At 33.6% G+C, this 19286-nt stretch overlaps 1 protein-coding gene across 10 annotated transcripts in view; it reads right to left on the bottom strand.

The window, feature by feature from the left end:
* Window positions 1–19286, bottom strand: part of DMD (dystrophin) — a 2399796-nt gene that overhangs the window by 1455265 nt on the left and 925245 nt on the right. For all 10 annotated transcript variants that reach the window (XM_007493357.3, XM_056797113.1, XM_056797116.1 and 7 more), the window contains 4 exons: window positions 16601–16771; window positions 15391–15573; window positions 10020–10154; window positions 1145–1294 (listed from right to left, as the gene is read on the bottom strand). In XM_007493357.3, the coding sequence (XP_007493419.2) occupies window positions 1145–1294; window positions 10020–10154; window positions 15391–15573; window positions 16601–16771 (639 nt within the window). The remainder of the gene's footprint in view (window positions 1–1144; window positions 1295–10019; window positions 10155–15390; window positions 15574–16600; window positions 16772–19286) is intronic.

Below are 19286 nucleotides of genomic sequence, written 5' to 3'. Positions count from 1 at the left end.
ACTTTTAATTTTTTCTTTCTTTCTCTGTTATAGGGATTACTAATTGATAGTGGGATTAGGGAGGAGGAGGGATATGTAAACAAATGAAGATAATATAAAAATAAAAGTTATCAATCAGTTTAAGGGATAATATACATTATATATATATATATTAATTTTATTGTCCTTGAAATCCCAAAGATCAGATTCATTATTTCTATCTGAGAAATTATATAGTCACAATATTTAGAGAGGGAAATACTCAAATATGCATGTGTGAGGCATTCCAAATTTAAATTTTGTGGTTTTCAACAAATTCTCCCTCTTCCTCATTTTTTAGAAAACATATTCCTTAAACTTTCAACTGGAAGAATCTTTAGTTTTATTTAAAGCAAAAATCTGAAGCTACCTTTGAAAAAGAGGTATTTCCTGACCCTCATCCCACTGCATACCATTATCTCCCTTTTATTTTGTTTTTTTTTCCTTCAATATATTTTGCATTTACTTACTTATATAAGAATTTAAGAGTAAGGACTGTTTCATTTTTTGCTTCTATATTCAGGGCAGGGATGGGAGAGAGTATTTTGTATCTAATAATTATTTCATAACCGTTTGATGAATGGAATTGAATATGTGTGTCTGTAAATGCCATTAATTTTTACATAGTAACCTATATATGTATGTTTTTGTATATACTTATATACAAATATATATTGCATTTACATGACTATATATACATACTTGTGTATATGTGACATTCTTACATGGTTTCATATATGTTATCATGTAAAAATAGGGGCATTTAGGGGGAGATTTGGAAGAGTTTTGATGGCATTAATTTGATTGGCTTAAATAGATTTTTTCAATTTAATTTTTTTTTGTTACAATAATCACTTTATTTCCCTCCCTCTCCTCCACCTACCCTTCCTGCAGCTAACATGCAAATTCATTGGGTATTACTTGTGTCCTTGATCAGAACCTATTTCCATGTTATTGTTTGTATGAGGATGTTCATTTAGAGTCAACATCCCCAGCTATATCCCTTTGACCCATGTAATCAAGAGTTGTTTTTCTTCTGTTTCTACTCCCACAGTGTTTCCTCTGAATGTGGATAGTGGTTTTTCCTCATAGATTAAATAGATTTTTAATATTATTTTCATCATACCTCTTGATGAAGTTCTTCCCAACGAGAATTAAATTTTTCAAGTTTCTCATTGATTAGTTCATCTAGGACTCCACCATCTGTTAATGTTTGTGCCAGTTCTCGAATCTGATTTCGATTATCATCTGGATGCCGCATTAATCTTTCAAGTGACTGAAAAACAATAAAAATTACTAGTTAAATTTTCTTCTTTTTAAAAATATTAGGAGTCATCAAAATACAAAATATTTTATTTACAATATCAATTAGGTGCACAAAAATAAGATACTACCACTTCAAAGATTTTTATTTGACTAATAAAATATTTAATAACTCTATTGACTTATTATTTTTAGGTAATTGGATATAAATTTATGCCAACGTGATTTAATGTTTATGATTCCATAAAGGTTGACTAGGTTGTAAAAACATCCAAACTGTAGTTATAATTATACCAAATAAAAAATGATTTAGGTTCCTCTGCTCAGTCTCCAACTGAATTATGGAATTGTAGGTGGAGGAAAACTCCAAGATAATGCTATTCAAGAAAAAAAGTATAAAGGGTTAAAAATAAACCTTTCTGGTAAAATATACTAATTTCAAAATTTTCAGCTAATTTTTAGGTATTATAAAAACACATGCACACACAAGTACATACACATAAACACACAAAACTGACTTCCCTGCACTAGAAGTGGTATGAAATAATACAACATAGATTTAGTTCCAAATAACATTTCCCACAAATTCTCTGCTGTTTACACTGTACTCATATTCTTGTCATTTATTCCACTATGCCCTTTGGTCCATTGTTTCATATTTCCTGTGACCCCTTACCTCACTTCTCACTAGCTTTGTTTTTCTCTGTCCATTCTTTTCCTTCTCTTCTGGTCTCTTCCACTTTTCTTAACCCTTATTTACCTTAGAATCAATACTAGATATTAGTTCTAAAGTAGAAGAGCAGGAAGGACTAGGCAATGGGAGGGAGGGTACAGGGAAAGTGATTTATCCAACATCATACAACTAGGTGTGCCTGAGGTCATATTTGAACCCAGGAGCTCCCACCTCTTGGCCTGGCTCTCTATCCATTGAGCCACCTAGCTGCCCCATAACTTTTTTCATAATAAAAGGTAAAATAGTATAATGTCTTCTACTAGCTGTTTCCATTTCCTGAGCACTCACTTCTCAACTTTTGCAAATGAATGTATATTTCTAACATTGTATAGAAATGTTAGATAAGTTAATTTCAATAACATTTATATGTATACACATATTTGTGTATATTTACATATATATTCCCAATATTTCAAAAGTTTCCCTAATTAGCCTTATTCTATCTTTTCTATTCTTATGCCTCAATTATTAGCTGTCAGCAGATATTCTACTTCTTCAGAGTATTCAACCTTACCTGATAACTATTACATAATTCAGCTAGATATACTACTACTACTCAAAAAATTCAATAAATCCCAAAACAACTCTTCCTGCCATTCCTAATACTATTAATGGAAGAGCTATTCCCCACATCGCCTATCCTTGAAAGTTTCATTTCACCTCATCTGACATATCAAAATAATTACCAAATCCTATTGATTCTAACTTTCAACTCGGTATTTCATCTGTTCCCTCCTTTCAATTCTGATTGCTTTTACCCTAATTAAGACATTTACGACTTCTCACCTATACTTTAATGTATGAAAAACAGGTCTATTCCTTAATAATAATGCTAAATTGATTTTCCCAATACAGAGATTGGATTAGTTAACTCCACTGCTCAAAACTTTTCAGTAGTTCACTATTGTTTACTGAATTAATCCCACATTCCTCATGCAAGCAATCAAGATCCTAAACATTGTGGCACCAATAAACCTTAAAAGGTTTATTTCATTATTCATTCTCATTTACTATATGCAATTAAAATATACTACTCATATTATTCTAATGTATTTTTCCAACACAATGGCTTTGTTCATATAATTTTTCCCTGAATCAGACTTCCTTGATCTCAGAGATAGAAGTATTTCTTTCTGCTCTGTTCTGTCCTGGGATTTAATTTCCACAGCTCTTATGCAATTTTAATATTGGATTTTTCAGTGCAGTTACCTATATGTATTTCTAATCTCCTAAATTATAAACTCACAAAGAGCAGACGCTCCATTGAATTTATATTTGCATCTCTCTCATTGCTTGGTTCAATATTTTTATTTAGTTTAAGCTATTCAAACAAATCTTTGTTTTACTGAATTAAATTTCAAAATCTTTCATCATCCATGACAACCTGCTTTGGATATGCTCTAATTAGTTAATTTCCCTTTTATGGTATGGCATACAGACTTGAATATAGAATTCCAGATATGGCCTCAGAAGAAGATTAGAGTACAGTGGAACCACATTTTTATTTTTAAAAACTATATGCTTATTAATTAGCACTACTGGAAAGAATGCCCATACTGAGAAGTTCATCAATTCATTGAAATATTGGATTGTAAATTTATATTTCTTTCTTACTTTTATATTTCAAGATACTTCTTCCTCAACTAACAAGCATAATTTTGACATGTATTTTCATTAATTTCCTCCATCATTATTATATTTGACCCCTAACTCCATTCTGTCAAGATAATGGTTCCATAGAAAGTTGAAGGTACTACAGTTTTTAGAGATCATCTAGTTCAGTCATTCTCACAAATGAGAAAAATTAAATGCAGAGGCCAGGTTTCTTGTTCAGTGTCATGGAGCTAGTAAATGGGGTAGCTAAAGCTAAAATCCAGTTATTATAAACAAGATGACTTATTAGCCTGGTTGCAAATTTTGTAATATTAACAGCTGACAAAGAGAAAGCCTTATTAAAATATTTTGTCTCTCTTTTTAACATGAAGGAAAATGGTCTTCAAATATTGATTTCATTCATATAGGTAAACTCTTTGAGTGATTCCTACCATGAATGCAGAGTAAATAGTATCTGCTATGTATTTTTAGAGAATAGTCTAGTTAAATTATTTGCTCATGGTTTCATGGCAAAAATTTTAGAGAAAAGACTTGAATTCAGATGTTTCTGACTTTGAGGCCAACTTTCTACCCATAATACAACACTGCCTCTCATGAAGTGACATGAAGCCACAGATGATAGCTGCAAACTATGCTAATTTATTACTTATATCAAGACGCAAAAATAATACTTCAAAAACTAGTTTCCCATTATTTTTTGAGATTCATGTCTAACCTACGAAGAAAACTCTATAATGAAAAAAAATATCATTTAAAATGTTTCCTTTTCATGGGTCCAGATTTCAAATATAAAGTAGGGATTCAAACATACATTGAATTACAGCCAAAAACCAATAAAATTTCCTTTTAAAGTATAAGCATGTCAGTAGGAGAGATTTTGTAATGAAATTTAATGGTAATACAGTTTGTGAGTCAATTTATGAATCATTCTCTGGGGTCAAGGACAAATTTTTAAATCCCAGGAGGAAAAGTCCAAGACAAAACCAGGAAGATTTAAGGAGAAGTGATATAAAACAGCCATATCAATCTCAAAAAGAAAGAGGATCTACTAAACTGTACATAAGTATTCCTTTGGGCACTTGTTGACCTAGGAAACCACATATTAAAATGGTCTATATTTTATTGTATTTTAGAAATTTTGTTAAAATTTACTAATTTCTTTTTTATCTGATTAGTCACACAGGAGTTTTATGGGTCATGGAGAGGTGCATTTTTGACATCTTTATTATAAAGCCCTGAAAAGAGTAGATAGAAGTAGGGCAGATTGTTATGTATGTATATGTAAATGAATGTGTATGTGTACATATAAGGAGAGGGAGGGCAAAAGGAAGGAATAGGGTAGGAGAGAAAAATAAAGAGTGATAAGAAATAAGAGAAGAGGAAAAGGGATTAGAAGAATAAGAGAGACACAAGAAGGAAAGAGGATGAGATAATGAAAAGAATAAAAAGAGAACAGGAGGGGAAGGAAAGAGAGGGAGAGAGAGAAAGGAAAGAAAAGAGAGAGAAAGGAAAGGAGGGAGGGGGTGAGAAAGGGGAGGAGGAAGAGACTACTAAGTGGGATATAACAAGTACATAGTAATTATAATAATCCCAAGTAGGAAATAAAAGAGGGATATTTGGACTAGTTAAGAACGGAGAAAACTACTCATTAGAAGGAGCAAAAGGCCTCCTGTACATATTAGCTTTGAAAGAAGACAAAACATCTGAAAAACAAAGTTGAGAAGACAATTCAATCTAAGCATGAAGGACAGTTAGCTTTGTGCGAATGCACACAAAAAAGTGTTTCAGGTTTGGGGATCAGTTCATACATAGTTCAATCTGACTGAAATAAACATTTCATGAAGATAGGTGGAAATGGTTTTCCAAAGGAAATAAAGCATTACCAAAGAGTTATAGGATTGACATAATCAGAATGCTGCCTGAGGGAAATTATTTTGGAAAACCTGTAAAGAATGGACTAAAGAAAGAAGAGATTGTAAGCAGATACATAATTTTGTAGATTATTATAATAATGAACAGTTAACAATAATGGGATACTAAACTAGAATCATTGTGTAAATTAAAAGGAAAGGAAGACAAAATGGTTAGGGCAGTAGAAATGGTAAGAATTCACTATACAAAATGGAGGAAATAGTAGGGAAAGACTATCTCCTTACCACAGAAATTATTCAAAGTCTTTTTAATCTTTCCTTCAAATTTCCCAAAGCACCTTTCTCTCTTTCCTGCTCAGTAGATGATCTCTCTTCATACCTGACTCATAAAAAAAGGAACCTTATGAAGAGCTCTCTTCTACTTCTCTTCATCTTCTATCACCTACAAATCTTTCTTTACTCTCTCCTCTTTGATTCCAATCTCATAAGAAGAGTTCCTTCTCCCAGCAAGTCAAATCCCTCTCTATTCATCCCTTCCAGTCTTTTCCGAAAGATCTGCATCCACTATCATTCTCAGTCCTGACTCCATTTCTCTTTCTGTTTTTCATTACTTATACATTTGTCACTGTTTCTGCCACTCTCTCTGTCTCTTTGTCTGTCTCTCTGTCTTTGTCTTTCTGTGTCTCTGTCTTTCTGATTCTTTCTCTCTATTCTTTGTGTCTGTTTCTCCCATCAGTCTTTCCATACCTACATGTCGCTTCCCTCCTACCTAAAAATATGTTCATGTCTCCTCATCCTTAAAAAACAAAACAAACCAGACAAACAAAATACCACTTCACTTGATTTTACCATCCCTATCATTATTCTATATCTCACCTCTCTTTGGTAAAACTCCTTAAGAAACAAGACTACTCTAGCTACTGTTTCCTCTCATTTGCTTCTAAAACTGTCAGCTGTATGGTTTACACCTCATCATTCAATTTAATCTGCTCTTTCCCCCCCAAATGCAACTATGTTTTCTTAATTTGGCCATTCTGCAAATACTGACATGATTAATCTTACTCTTCTTTTAGATACTCTGCCTTATTTCATTTTTTTTTGGTGGCAATTTTCCTCTCTTGTTTTTTTTTTATCTCCTTCTCAGGCTCCTTTGCTGAATTTTCATCTAATTAATGCCCTCTAAGTAAGGGTATCCCCATGGGTCTCTGCTGACCCTTTTCCCCTTTTCCTTCTATAATATCTTATCTTGTCAATCTCATCAGTTTCCATAGTTTCAATTATCAGTTTTTTAAAATGATAAGACTTATCCATTCAGCTCTCAAAGCTCTTCAGTATAGCATCACCAATTGCCTTTTAGACAAATCCATTGTCCAAAACAGAACTTGTTAATCCTCTTAAGTGCTCTCCTCTTCCAGACTTTCCTATTAATGTTGTGGGCACAATTATCTCCTAAGTTACCGTCTTCCCTAATGCTAATTTGCATATATACAATATCTAATCTGTTGCCAAGCTTTTTCAGTTTTACTTTCATGGACTTTCAAGTACATCCCCCCTTTTTTTAGTTACAAATTCATCACCCTGGTACATGCCATCACCCTATCTACCCCCAGGTTTATTGTAATAGTTTACTTTTTAAACCCTTACCTTCTGTCTGATAGCTACCATTGGTTCCAAGGCAGAAGAATAAAAAGGACTAAACATTTTTTTCCCAGGGTCACACAGCTAGAAAGTGTCTGAGATCAAATTTGAACCCAAGACTTTCTGACTCAAGGTCCGGCTTTCTATACACTGAGCCACCTAGCAGCCCCATGTAATAATCTTCTAATTGAACTCTTTTCCTCAAGAAGCTTCCCATTCTAATCATTTCTTTAATAAATCAATCAGCAAATACTTATTAAACGCTTACTGCGAGCAGGAAAGAAATATGCTAATCTGTGATGATACAAAGTGGGCAAACACATCATTCATGACCTCAAAAAGTTCATATTTTAAAGGAGCAGATGTCAACAACCTAACAATACCAATGATTAAAAATGATAACTAGATAGCATTTACATAGAACTTTGAGGTTTTCAAGAAACTTTCTGGAAATTATCTTATTTAATTCTCTTATGACAATTCTGTGAGGTAGGTACTATGATTATAGATATTTTAGTTTGTTTGAGAGAGGTTAAGTAATTTTTCTAAGGTAACATAACCAATATCTGAAATAATATGTGAACTTAGTTCTGACTTCAAGTGCAATGTTCTAGCTATCATGCTATGAAACTGTCTAATGCATAAAACTATTTAAGATATATACAATATAAACAGTAATCTGAGAGGGAAGGCACTCAGTTGCCAAAATGATTTTCTAACTCTTTTGGGACTGGTATCCTCTGGCTCCCAAAACAAGCTAGCAAGCAAACTCCAGAATTAAATATTAAATTCTGTTTTTAGCATCTAAATTCCTTCAAAAGTTGACTCCCTATTGTTCTAGTCTTCTTATACCTTACTTCCCTCCATCTATGTATTCTACAATCCATTGATGCTGGGCTTTGCTACTCTCACATGTGCCATCTCTAAACCTTCTGTTCTAATGACAATTCCAAGATAAAAGAGCAAGGGCTAGGCAAATGGGAGTAAGTGACTTGCCCAGAGTCACACAGCTAGGAAGTGTCTTAGGACAGCCTTGAACCCCCGTCTTTCCAATTCCTGATCTAGAGCTCTATCCCTTCAATCTCCTAGATGGCCCTCTGTACCTTTTTTGATGGTTAATCTTCATCCCTGAAATTTTCTCCTCCTTCCTCTTAGCTTTCCTCAAATCCTTCACAATTCAGCTCAGATCTGACCTTCTGTAGGAGCTCTCTCCTGACCCTTCAGCAGCTAACACCTTCCCACTGAGACTACTTTCCAGGAGCATTGTCTATATTTTGTGTGTAAAGTTTTTACATATTGTCTCACCCAATAAAATGCAAATTCCTTGAAGGCCAGAAATGCGATTACCTTTCCTTGTATCTCTCACCATTAGCACAGTATCTGGCATATCATAAGTGCATAATAAATGTTTGAATGAGGGCTATAATTGGTTGATTGGTTGTTATCCTTCATACTTTAAGAGTACAACCAAAGTGATATCACTCTGTCACAGTCAATGTTCAGTGTGTCCCAACCATGGCCAAACAGACTAATAGGACATCAGAAGGCTCTACCCCAGGTTGGGCACAAATAGCCCATGTGAAAACATGGGATAGAGATGTCTCTAAATTTGCAGATTTCATGGTTTTTTTTTTTTTTGAGTTACTGAAAAAATGCTTTGCCTCAGAGAGCATGGCATGCTTGGATGATCCTGTGCCAACATCCTCCTGTCTCAAAATCAATACTATAATTCTTCAGAGCTTTGGAATACCATTAGGCTCCTCTCATGTGGCAGAGTGCCTGGTGCTAATTCCATTCCAGCAGATGGGTAATAGAAAAGAGAAGCTAACAAGCTGAGGTGAAGAGGGGGCAGAAAGGTGATTATTTTAATTTCAGGTGTTCGATTTTAGGTGCCCAGAGGTAGTGATATTTGGTAGGTAGTTAGAGGTGAAATAAAAGGTTCAGAGGAAAGGCAGGAATTGGAAATCTGGATTTGGCAGTCATTTGTATATAAATGATGTGCACAGGATCTATTGTGGGGAAGAAACCACTATCTATTATCTTGCAATAAGGCACTTGATCACAAATTTATATTGAGAAGATCAGCTTTACTCTCCTCAGACTTCACAGTAGATTGAAGATACTTTGAGAACACAATTTCCTTCTACCTTGTTCCCTATGATATCAAGCTCAAAGATAGCCCCTTCCAGTCCAAAGTAGTCAGCACTTATTCTGTGGGTCTGAGAAGCCCATAAGGAATAGTCAGCCTTAATTAATCCATTGGAAAAGTCTCTTCCTGTCAGGTGATCACTTGCCCACAATTTGATCTGCTCTTGATTACTGAATCTACCAGAGGAGCTATGAGATCACAAAGGGTGAAATTATAAATAGACAATAGAAAATAGAAAAGGGCAGCCTTTGTGTGGAAGGAGGAGGATAATGCAGCAGTGAAGGAAACCAAGAAGATTAAACAGATCAGGAGAGAGTCATAGATTCCCAGGAATACTTTAACAATAGAGAAAAAAATTCAAAAAAATGTAGTATTTAAAAGCATTAAATTATATAAGGAAGATAGTGAGAAAAAAGGCATTATATACAAATGAGTGCACTGAGATAGGCATTTGAGATGGACATGGATGTCCACTGACATGAAATGACCATCTGATGAGTTGGATATTTCCTTTTTCTAGCATGTGCGCTATGAGCTCCTTCTAAAGAGATTATTAAAATTGAGACAGAGTACTAAGACACAGTAACTTTCTCCCTTCAGTAAATTCCATACTTGTAAGAAAAGTTATTTCAAATTAATTAAAAATTTATACTTATGCTAGTTTAAGAATACTTCCTTTTGATTTTTAGATTTTGTACATTCATCATACCATGTGTGTTAATACTATACTTACATCGAGAACTTCTGAAATTTCCTCAGCTCCACCTGGGATGTTTTCAGTAGCTTTAAGTTTAATTTCCACCTCATTTAACCACTTATTTTCAGCCTCCAAATATGAGAGTAATTCACACCAGCATGCCCAGACCTCCTAAAAATGAATAGAAATTATTACTTCAATGCCTAGAAATAATTGTGTCAAGAACACATTTTAGATTTACAAAAATAGAATTGAATGATTTTACTTTGATCTTAAAATTGACTGTTTAAATTCTTTAAATATTTCATTCATTTGGAAGGTAGTAGAAATCAGTTTTTCATTAGAATTTCATTTTTAATCAATTTGGTCATTAAATAGTCCTATGATAAAAAGAATACTAAAGAGACCTCTTTAGAAGTTGGAAAGACATTGAAACTGGATTCAAAAGACCTAGATTAAAATCTGTCTCTGTCATTAATTATCATCTGGCCCTTTGCAATACTATTTTTCCTTTCTAAATCTCAGCTTATCATCTCTAAAATGGGAACAATAATGCCTTCTTTAAGATATAAATTCCCAGGGGGAAGAGATTCTCTCTCCCAATAACAACAAGCATATTGTAAGTGTTCAGTAATCAGCAATTAATAATTAATTGGGTTACATAGTATAATATTTTAATATTTTTTTATATCGGAAATAATGCATTTTCAAAAATTTTGTCAGGTATTCCAAGCACCCTACTTCCTGTATCTCATTTCCATGTTTCTGTAAATACTATCTGCTATTCTGTTATTTCTAGATTGCATTCCTTCATCTTCCCTGCCTCTTAGAATGCCTAAAAAAAACTCATTTTATATATATTTATTTATATATATTATTTATCATTTATATATTATCATTATCATTTATATATATTATGTAAAAACAATAAAATTCCTTCTATGTCAGTAGTTTATTGCTTTTCATTCCTTTCCAGCTCTTAGTGTCTTTCCCTGGAAAACTAAACAAAACCAAAACTCTGTCTTTTATTTACTTTTTAAAAATTCATTTTCATTTTCTCTAATATAGAACTATTACATTTTTGTAGCACCAACATCCAGCACAATGTGTAAGTGCTTAATACATGTTGTTCATTTGTTTTGATTCTAATCTCAGCTATGCTTCAGTATTTCAAGTTTTGGTGATTTTACTAGTGTGTTTAGTCTTCCCATTAACATGGATTACCATCTCTGCATATGATGTTTGCAAAAATTCTGGGATTCCTGGTGAAGGGCAGGGAAGTTGTCCTCCATGTCGGCAGCATCTTTACTCCTCCCATAGGGTAGGTCTAGGTGAGTTTAAACCTGGCTCTCTGATGAATTCTTCTGCTTTGTTTCTTTGTTTGCTCATAGGTGACTAAGCAATAATTCTGAGGTGGGCATTTCTAAATTTCAAGGCTACCTTGTGAATCTGAGAATTCCAGAGGTGCTAGGTGTTAAATTGGCATGTGAGGTTTCCTTTACATCTCCGGCAGAGCTTCTTCATCAGAGATGATAACTAAGGAGCAAGATCTCCAAGCTCTGAAATGGCTTGCAAAAAGGCATGGACCAAGAGGCAGCTGTTTGAAAAGTACTTAGACCAGGAACAATGACTCTTCACAAGTCTCTTAACCTGCCTCATGCTCCAATATTTGTTGCATATTTTCAATATTGCAACACTCATCACACAATCCTTTATTTCAGTGTGTGATTTTGGACTTACTGTTTGTATGCACACATGTGTGTGTGTATGTTTGTAATGTGCAGGAAATAAGTATTTGTCCCTTAATTTAGATTTACTTTTTACAGTGAGTAAAGTTACGTTAACAATTGTTAATTAAGCATCTAATATATATATGTGTGTGTGTGTTCATAAAATTCTGAAATATGAAAAAAGGCTACTTCTCTTTGGTCCAAAGACAATTGGAGAAGACAACATGAAAACAACCCAATACAAATAAAATATACATAAGGTATATTGTAGATAATCTTTGAGAGGAGGCACCAAAATTCCTTTCTCTTTTTTAAGAAGACACTAGACACATAAGCCAAACAGTGTTTTTAGCAAATTATAATAAAATAAATCATAAGATCTAATATTTATATAATATTTTAAGTTTTACAAAACAGCTTTATACATTGTTTTATATATGAGGAAACTGAGTCTGAGAGAGGTTTAGGGATTTATGTAGCCTTACACAATTAGTAAATATCTGCAGTAGGATTTAAACTCTGGTCTTTTCAGATTCTAGGTTTAGTACTTTATCCACTATGACACATAGCTGTCAGATCTATGCCAGGTTGGAGGATAATGAGTCAAATAATATGATAAAATAAATTTGACCTTTTTTTAAGCTTTTGGATATCTCCCAGGACTAAATTAAGTTTGGAACAGATATGTTTTTTTTTCATGGAAAGAGATAGGGTGCAATGTTATCCCTGGCATTCCCATTAAATATTCAGAAGTATAAACATATGCTTGTTTTTTAGATTTTGTTACTTCAAGAACTCTTCCGATTCACTCTTTTTTTTTTAAACCCTTACCTTCCATCTTGGAATCGATACTGTGTATTGGTTCCAAGGCAGAAGAGTGGTAAGAGCTAGGCAATGGGGGTCAAGTGACTTGCCCAGGGTCATACAGCTGGGAAGTGTCTGAGGTCAAGTTTGAACCTAGGACCTCCTGTCTCTAGGCCTGGCTCTCAATCCACTGAGCTATCCAGCTATCCCCTCCCTATTCACTCTTAATAATATAAATTCATTTCTAGTGCTGGTCAATTTTTTAACTGTAGGTAAGATTTTTAATAATTGGTTTTGGACCCCTGAACCTTCCTGAAGATGGCAGGTAATATGATGTAGATTATACATTTACTATTATCCAATATACTTTCCATGTTCATCATTGTGAAAGAAGACACATATCACTTATAATATATGAAATACTGCTTGCTGTTTAATGTATAAATGCAAAAATATAGACATATTGGGCTCTATATTAAAAGTTGAAGCCTTATTTTCCTTGTTAGAATCTTCTTGTATTATATATATATGTGTGTGTGTGTGTGTGTGTATGTGTGTGTATACACACATACACACACACACACACACACATATATATATGTTTTTCTCTTTGGGATCTAAGTTACAGTTAACATGTAGAATCTATAAGAAAAAAAAAAGCTCTAAGTATTTTCACAAGGCTTTTGATCCTCATACTGAGAGAACAACCCAAAGCCAGTTAACTGGCATTTATTGGATTATTTTTAGATGAAAGACCTCCCTGGTAAGTTTTCTGCCTATTTCAGTTGGTTAACTTTAAATGTTTGCTGTGTCTTTGCTTTCACTGCTAAAATCAGTTAAAAAGGTTTCCTCTTTTCCCAATAATAACTTCATGGATAAGTACCCAACAAGATCTAAACCACTTTAATTCTTCCCAATTTAGATGATAAATCTCTTGTAAGCTAACCTTTAGGAAATATGGAAACATTCCAATCTAATACTGTCATCTTCCTCAATTAATTTACTATGCTGAAAGTTCTCAAAGCAGAAATCTGAAATTAGAGGTAGCAAATGGCACCCTGCTTCCCACCAATCATCATCTCAAAATCCCTCAAAAGGAAGAAACATACCCTTTAAAATGTGAGCTCTTTGAGGGTTCGGACTATATATATATATTTTTTTTTCTCTTTCTTTATATCCTCAAGACTTAGGACCATGACTAGCATAAAATAAATACTGAATAAATGTATATTATTTAACATACATATTAGAGATGGGGATTTTCCTATAGAAAAATGGAAAAGCTTTAAAGCCTTCTTGGAAACTGTCACTATTTCCCCATTTAGGATACATATTTAAAGGTTTTACAAATACTGTTCTTGCTTCTTTCCAGATGTAAAGAAGAGCTTTTAAAAATCTCTTTTGCTCATATAAATCTGGTGTATGACTTTCTTCCTTTTATTTTTCCCTAGTGTCAACCCTGGGCTACCACTTAATCACTCATTCAGAAAGTCATTTGCTAACAAATAAAGTCATTGAAATGGCTAGAATGAGCTGGTCAAGTCTTCTTATTTAAAAATTATTCCAACTCTAATTTTCTACATTTCATTTGCTATATAAATGCCTGTAATTAAACCTATCTGGAAAGATCTAGTGGATAAAGAATTTCTATTGCCAAGATTATGAAATGCAGATAGATGGAATGAATTTTCGACATAGGTGGAAAAGACATAGAATCAGTCATCAGTATATCTGAATATCTGGTAAAAGTGGTATAGAAGGAAAAATTCAACTCAGAGTTAAATCAAAAGAGCAAAATGTGTTGGATTTCTTTTGGAAAACTATAAATTCCATTAATGACCCTAATCTTCTTTTGTGGAACCTCCCCCCCAATTTTTAGAAAATATAAATGTTCTGTGGAAGTGAGATAAAGAAATCAACAGTCTCCAAAGAATGGTACAAGAATTTCACAGAGGACAATGGAAAGGGGCATGGTGAGTATGAGAAAGCTGCAACATATAATCAACGTGGAACTTTAAATAAGAGGATAAAAAGATACCATAAAGGAAATATGTAATGGGGGGAGAAAACAGGGTCGTTCTGTAGATAGCGCATATCATAGGTGGTCATCCAGAGTGTTCCACAGGTACCTTCACGATGATAAGAAAAAGAACTCTCCAAGCAAGTTGGGTGGATTCCCCCCTTCACCAGGAAGCACACTTTGGGGAACTTATGGGAAAAGCTAAGTTGCATCTTAGGGCTAAATCTATATGGGTGGTGATATTCATCACTGGATAAAACTTCCAAATGGCTGATATTACAGATCTATTTAAACATGAACCAATTAAGGAGTATAATCATAAAGGTCATTAGAGCAAGGACTAAATTTGTTTTTCAGTGTTTGGATTGTCTAACATCTTGCACTTTCTCTAAATAGAAGGTGTTTTACAATAGATAAATGCTTTGTGCTCTTGGCATAATACAATTTCCAAATTGCATATCATGGTCATTTTTATTCATGACATGGTTCAGGTGTAAATGCATCTGACTATGCCAACTGTGTATTCAAATATACATAGGTCAAGGTATAGAAGGGCACATGATGAGATGACAATTTATTTACAGGGAGATGGTAGAAACAATTTTCTCCTTACAGAAGCTGTCAAGGCTGAAAGACTAATATAATCTAGGACAAAAGGGTTTTTTTTTTAAGAAAATTACAATGAGGACTCTTAGAAAACTTTCTTATATGTGAAGACATTTATGATTCTTTTTTATGTACAGAGTGAAGAATATAAATAAGCATCTGTCTAACTAAAGAAGTATTCTTGGCTTTTTTTTTTTTTTGGTAACTTGAACAGACACAATTATCAATATAAACAAAAGCTACTGACCTCCAAAGTCTTGCATTTTCCATTAAGTCTACTGCAGAGTCGTTGGTAGTTGGTAATTAGGGTGTCAAGTTCCTTTTTTAAGGCATCATGTGCGACAGGTGGAGCGCGTGCTATGAAATTATTCATAGAGTCTGTGAGGAGTTTTACTTTGACTTCTTTCTGCTGGGCCTCCTCCTTAGCACTCTGAAAAATGAAGGAAGTCACTTTATTACTGTAGGGATTTAACTTCTGAAGGGCTTGTGCAAAAATTACCCCTTTTTTCCTCTCAGAGCATTCATTTTAAAAATGTATGTTGTTCAGTTGTTTTTCAGTCATGTCTAATTCTTTGTGACACCATCTGTGGTTTTCCTGGCAAAGATATATTTTCTTCTCCAGCTCATATTACAGGTGAGGAAACTGAGGCAAAGAGTATTAAATGACTTGACCAGGATCACATAAATATCTGAGACCGAATTTGAACTCAGGAAGAGTTCAAGTCTTCACTCCAAATCAAGCACAAACCACTTTATCACCTGGCTGAGAGGTATGATTGATTAAAATTATCAAAACAATAACATCAAAAACATACAAAATATAGCAGTGATTGTAAGTTTCTCCTTAAGAAAAAAGTAAGTAAATGAATTAACTTATTTACCTTTCAGAGGTAAACAAAATATTTATCTACCATTTAACTAAAATACTATAATATAAAATTTTTTAAATCAAAATATAACATATTATGACAAATACTACATGTATACACATGTTTCTATCTCTTGTATAGTTAAAAGAAAATAAGGAATTATAGTTATATTGACTAATATTTATGTTAAAATTTTAAAATCCCAAATGTAAAAATATGAATTTTTACAAATTACTGGCTTTACTGACACTTTTAAGTCAATGTACATATTTTAAAATTCAAAACAAATAAAATTAGAATTGTCATTATGTTAAATATCTTCAACTATTAAGAAAAAGCAAAATTATATAATAATTCAACTCAAAAGGAGGAGTATCACAGACAATAAAGTACCAAAATACAGGAAAAAGAACCAAAGAGTTCTAGTTATTGTATAACTTCAAACTGGAAATCTTTAGGTAATCTTTCATATTACATTAACAACTAGAAAATATGTTTGTGGAATGACCATAGATAGAATAATAACATCAGGGAAAAATAAGTTCTTTTTAAAAAAGTTTTAAAAAAGTTTTGGTTTGGGGTCTTCACCTTTAGTTCATCAACTGCCTTTTGGAGCTCTTCTGGTGTTTTATATTCAAAATCCCTTTCCAAGTATTCTTCTTCTGCCTGTGTTATCCATTCATGCATCTCGGACAGGTCTTTTCGAAGGCTTACAGTCTTATCCAAACCTCCTTTCAGGGCTTCCTTTTTAGCACGTGCCTTAAAAATAAATTGAAAAACAAAAATCTTAAAACCAATCTATTCTTACCACATTACTGTCTAAGGGTGGAGAAATAATGGAAAGTATGGATTGTAAAAGTGAATGATGAAACAGTAGCTCTAAAACAAATGGGGAAGTTAGCTAGCACACATGAATAGTCTTTTTGTTTAGATAAATTAATATGTTCACTCAGAAGGTATATATTAAAACCTACTCTACATTCCTAAACAAGTTGTAGTCTATGACTGTAATGGACAAGTACTGTGCCATAAGAAATGACAAGCAAGATGATCACAAAAATCCTTGGAAATACCTATGTGAAGCGATACAAAGTGAAGTGAGCAGAAACAGAAGGTTGTACCCAGTGAATAAAATGATCAGCTTAGAATGTCTTAATTATCATCAGCAATTCAAGCATCCAAGACAACTCCAAGAGACCCATAAAAAAAGGATACCCACCACCATTGATGGAACTGATGGGATCTAAATGTATTACCTAATTCCTCACTTAATTAATTTAATGAGTTTTTTCTAATTTAAGCAATATGTGTCTTCTTCCACTTGATGAACATGGAAAATATATATTGCATGATAGCACAGGTATAACCTATATCATATTGCCTGCCCTTTCATGGAGGGGAAAGGAAAGAGAGAAATGATGGATTACAAAATGAAAAAGCAATTATGAAAAATTATATCTACATGTAACCTGGAAAATATAATTAAAAACCTGTTCCTTTCATAACACTGTAAAGTAAAAACAAATAAACTAATCTGTCAATTAGCTTACAATCTAATGAGCAAAGAAAGAATTTAAGTACACAAAAAATCCAAAAAAAAAAAAGAGAGCAAAGAGGGCAGAGGAGGGGTCCAGGTAGCATGTATAAGGTTAGAGAGAGGAGAATTTCTCCTGAAGATATAGGAAGATTTAAGAAGGATTCATAAAGGAAATAGCAACTGAATTAGAAGCTTAAAAAAAGGAAAGAATTTTAACAGAAAGAAATGGAAAGGAGGAAAGGGACAATCTATAGCAGGGAGGACAAATGACATGAGCTAATGAAGAGAGAATAAAGAGGGCAAGATGAGAGCACAGAATGAATAATGATCTGCTTTGACTGAAACATATAAAATGTGAAACAGCATGAGCTAGAGAAAGCATTGTTTAAACTAGATTGTGAAGGGCTTTGAACACCAAGATCAGGGATTTCTGTTTTGTTCTTTAAGCAGTAGGGTGTCAATAAAAATTTTTGTTTGTTTGTTTACTTGCTTGTTTGATTTTAAATAAAGAACTGACAAGTGCAGAAAAATTCCTGAGAAAGATCATTCAAATGATAGTGTGAAGGATGGGTATGAAAAAAGAAAGAATGACTGACTAGTAGTACATAATAATAGTTTAGTTTATATGAGATGAATTTGGGGTCTGACTTTGGTAAGTCAGAGGAGGATACAGATTAGGAGTGGTTTGTGGGGTGGGAGAAGACAAAAAATGTTATGTTTCTGAAGCCAAAGGATGAAAAAGAGGAAGTGGAGGTTGACAAATGCAGAGACATCAACAGGGCAAAGATAAAAGAAAGGCTATTTTATTTTGTGGACAAGAGGTCATTGAAGACCATTGAGAAAATAGTTTCATTAGAATGTTAAGGGGAAAAGCAAAATTGCTGTAGGTTGAAGGATGTGGAAGTGAGGAAGGAGTTGATAAATCCTCAAAAGACTGTCTCAAACATGTTCCATTTCAGAAAAAGGTAGGGGATCATTCTAAGGAGCAAAAAGATGAGAGCAAAGCTGGAAAAAAGGATAATGTGCTTGAGGTTATTTCTTCAAATTAATGCCTCTGCTTCTCCAATCCAAGGGAACCTTCATTCTCTTGATGTTTTGCTCTGATAGGATTGTCAAAGTTTCCTGGAAACCAGAAAGGAGTGAGGAGAATGTGAATAGACACAAGTATTTCAGAAACTGCTAGGAATATCAATATGTCTATTGAAGGATAGGTTCAGAAAGGAAAACTGAGCCAGGTTTTGACCTGTTTGAGAAAGGATTCTGAGCAACTGAAGTGAGAGGGCAAAATAGATTGGGGAATGAAAGGGGAGTAGAGCTTTTGGCTAAAGAAGCTGCAATATGGAATCACAGGAGGAAGAGAATGTCATTCCTGGAAGAGAATGATTTCTACCCCCTTCCTGGAACTCATTCTCCTGATGTAGTCATTAGAGATAGAATTACTAGATGGTCTCTGATACAGCTTCTGCTATAAGATTGTTATAAGGAAAAGAGAATGAGAATGAGTTTATATGGGTAGATAAAATAAGTTTTATTGAGTAGTAAAGTTCTTTTACCCCCAAATTCAGATTCTATCAGTATGATTGACTAGAGAACTAAATAGGGTTTCTGTGCCCCCTCCCCTCCAGAGCAGTGCTAATAATCCAAAAGCCAAGGTTTCTGGTTTCTAACTAAAAGAATCTGCAAAGATACAGTTCACTGCCAAACTAGAACCAAATAACGTTTATGTGGCAGAGCAGC

The sequence above is a fragment of the Monodelphis domestica genome, chromosome 4 (assembly GCF_027887165.1).
Source record: "Monodelphis domestica isolate mMonDom1 chromosome 4, mMonDom1.pri, whole genome shotgun sequence".
In the NCBI taxonomy this organism is placed as follows: Eukaryota; Metazoa; Chordata; class Mammalia; order Didelphimorphia; family Didelphidae; genus Monodelphis; species Monodelphis domestica.
Note: the sequence above shows the minus strand (reverse complement) of the source record. Positions and strands in the feature narration are given on the sequence as shown.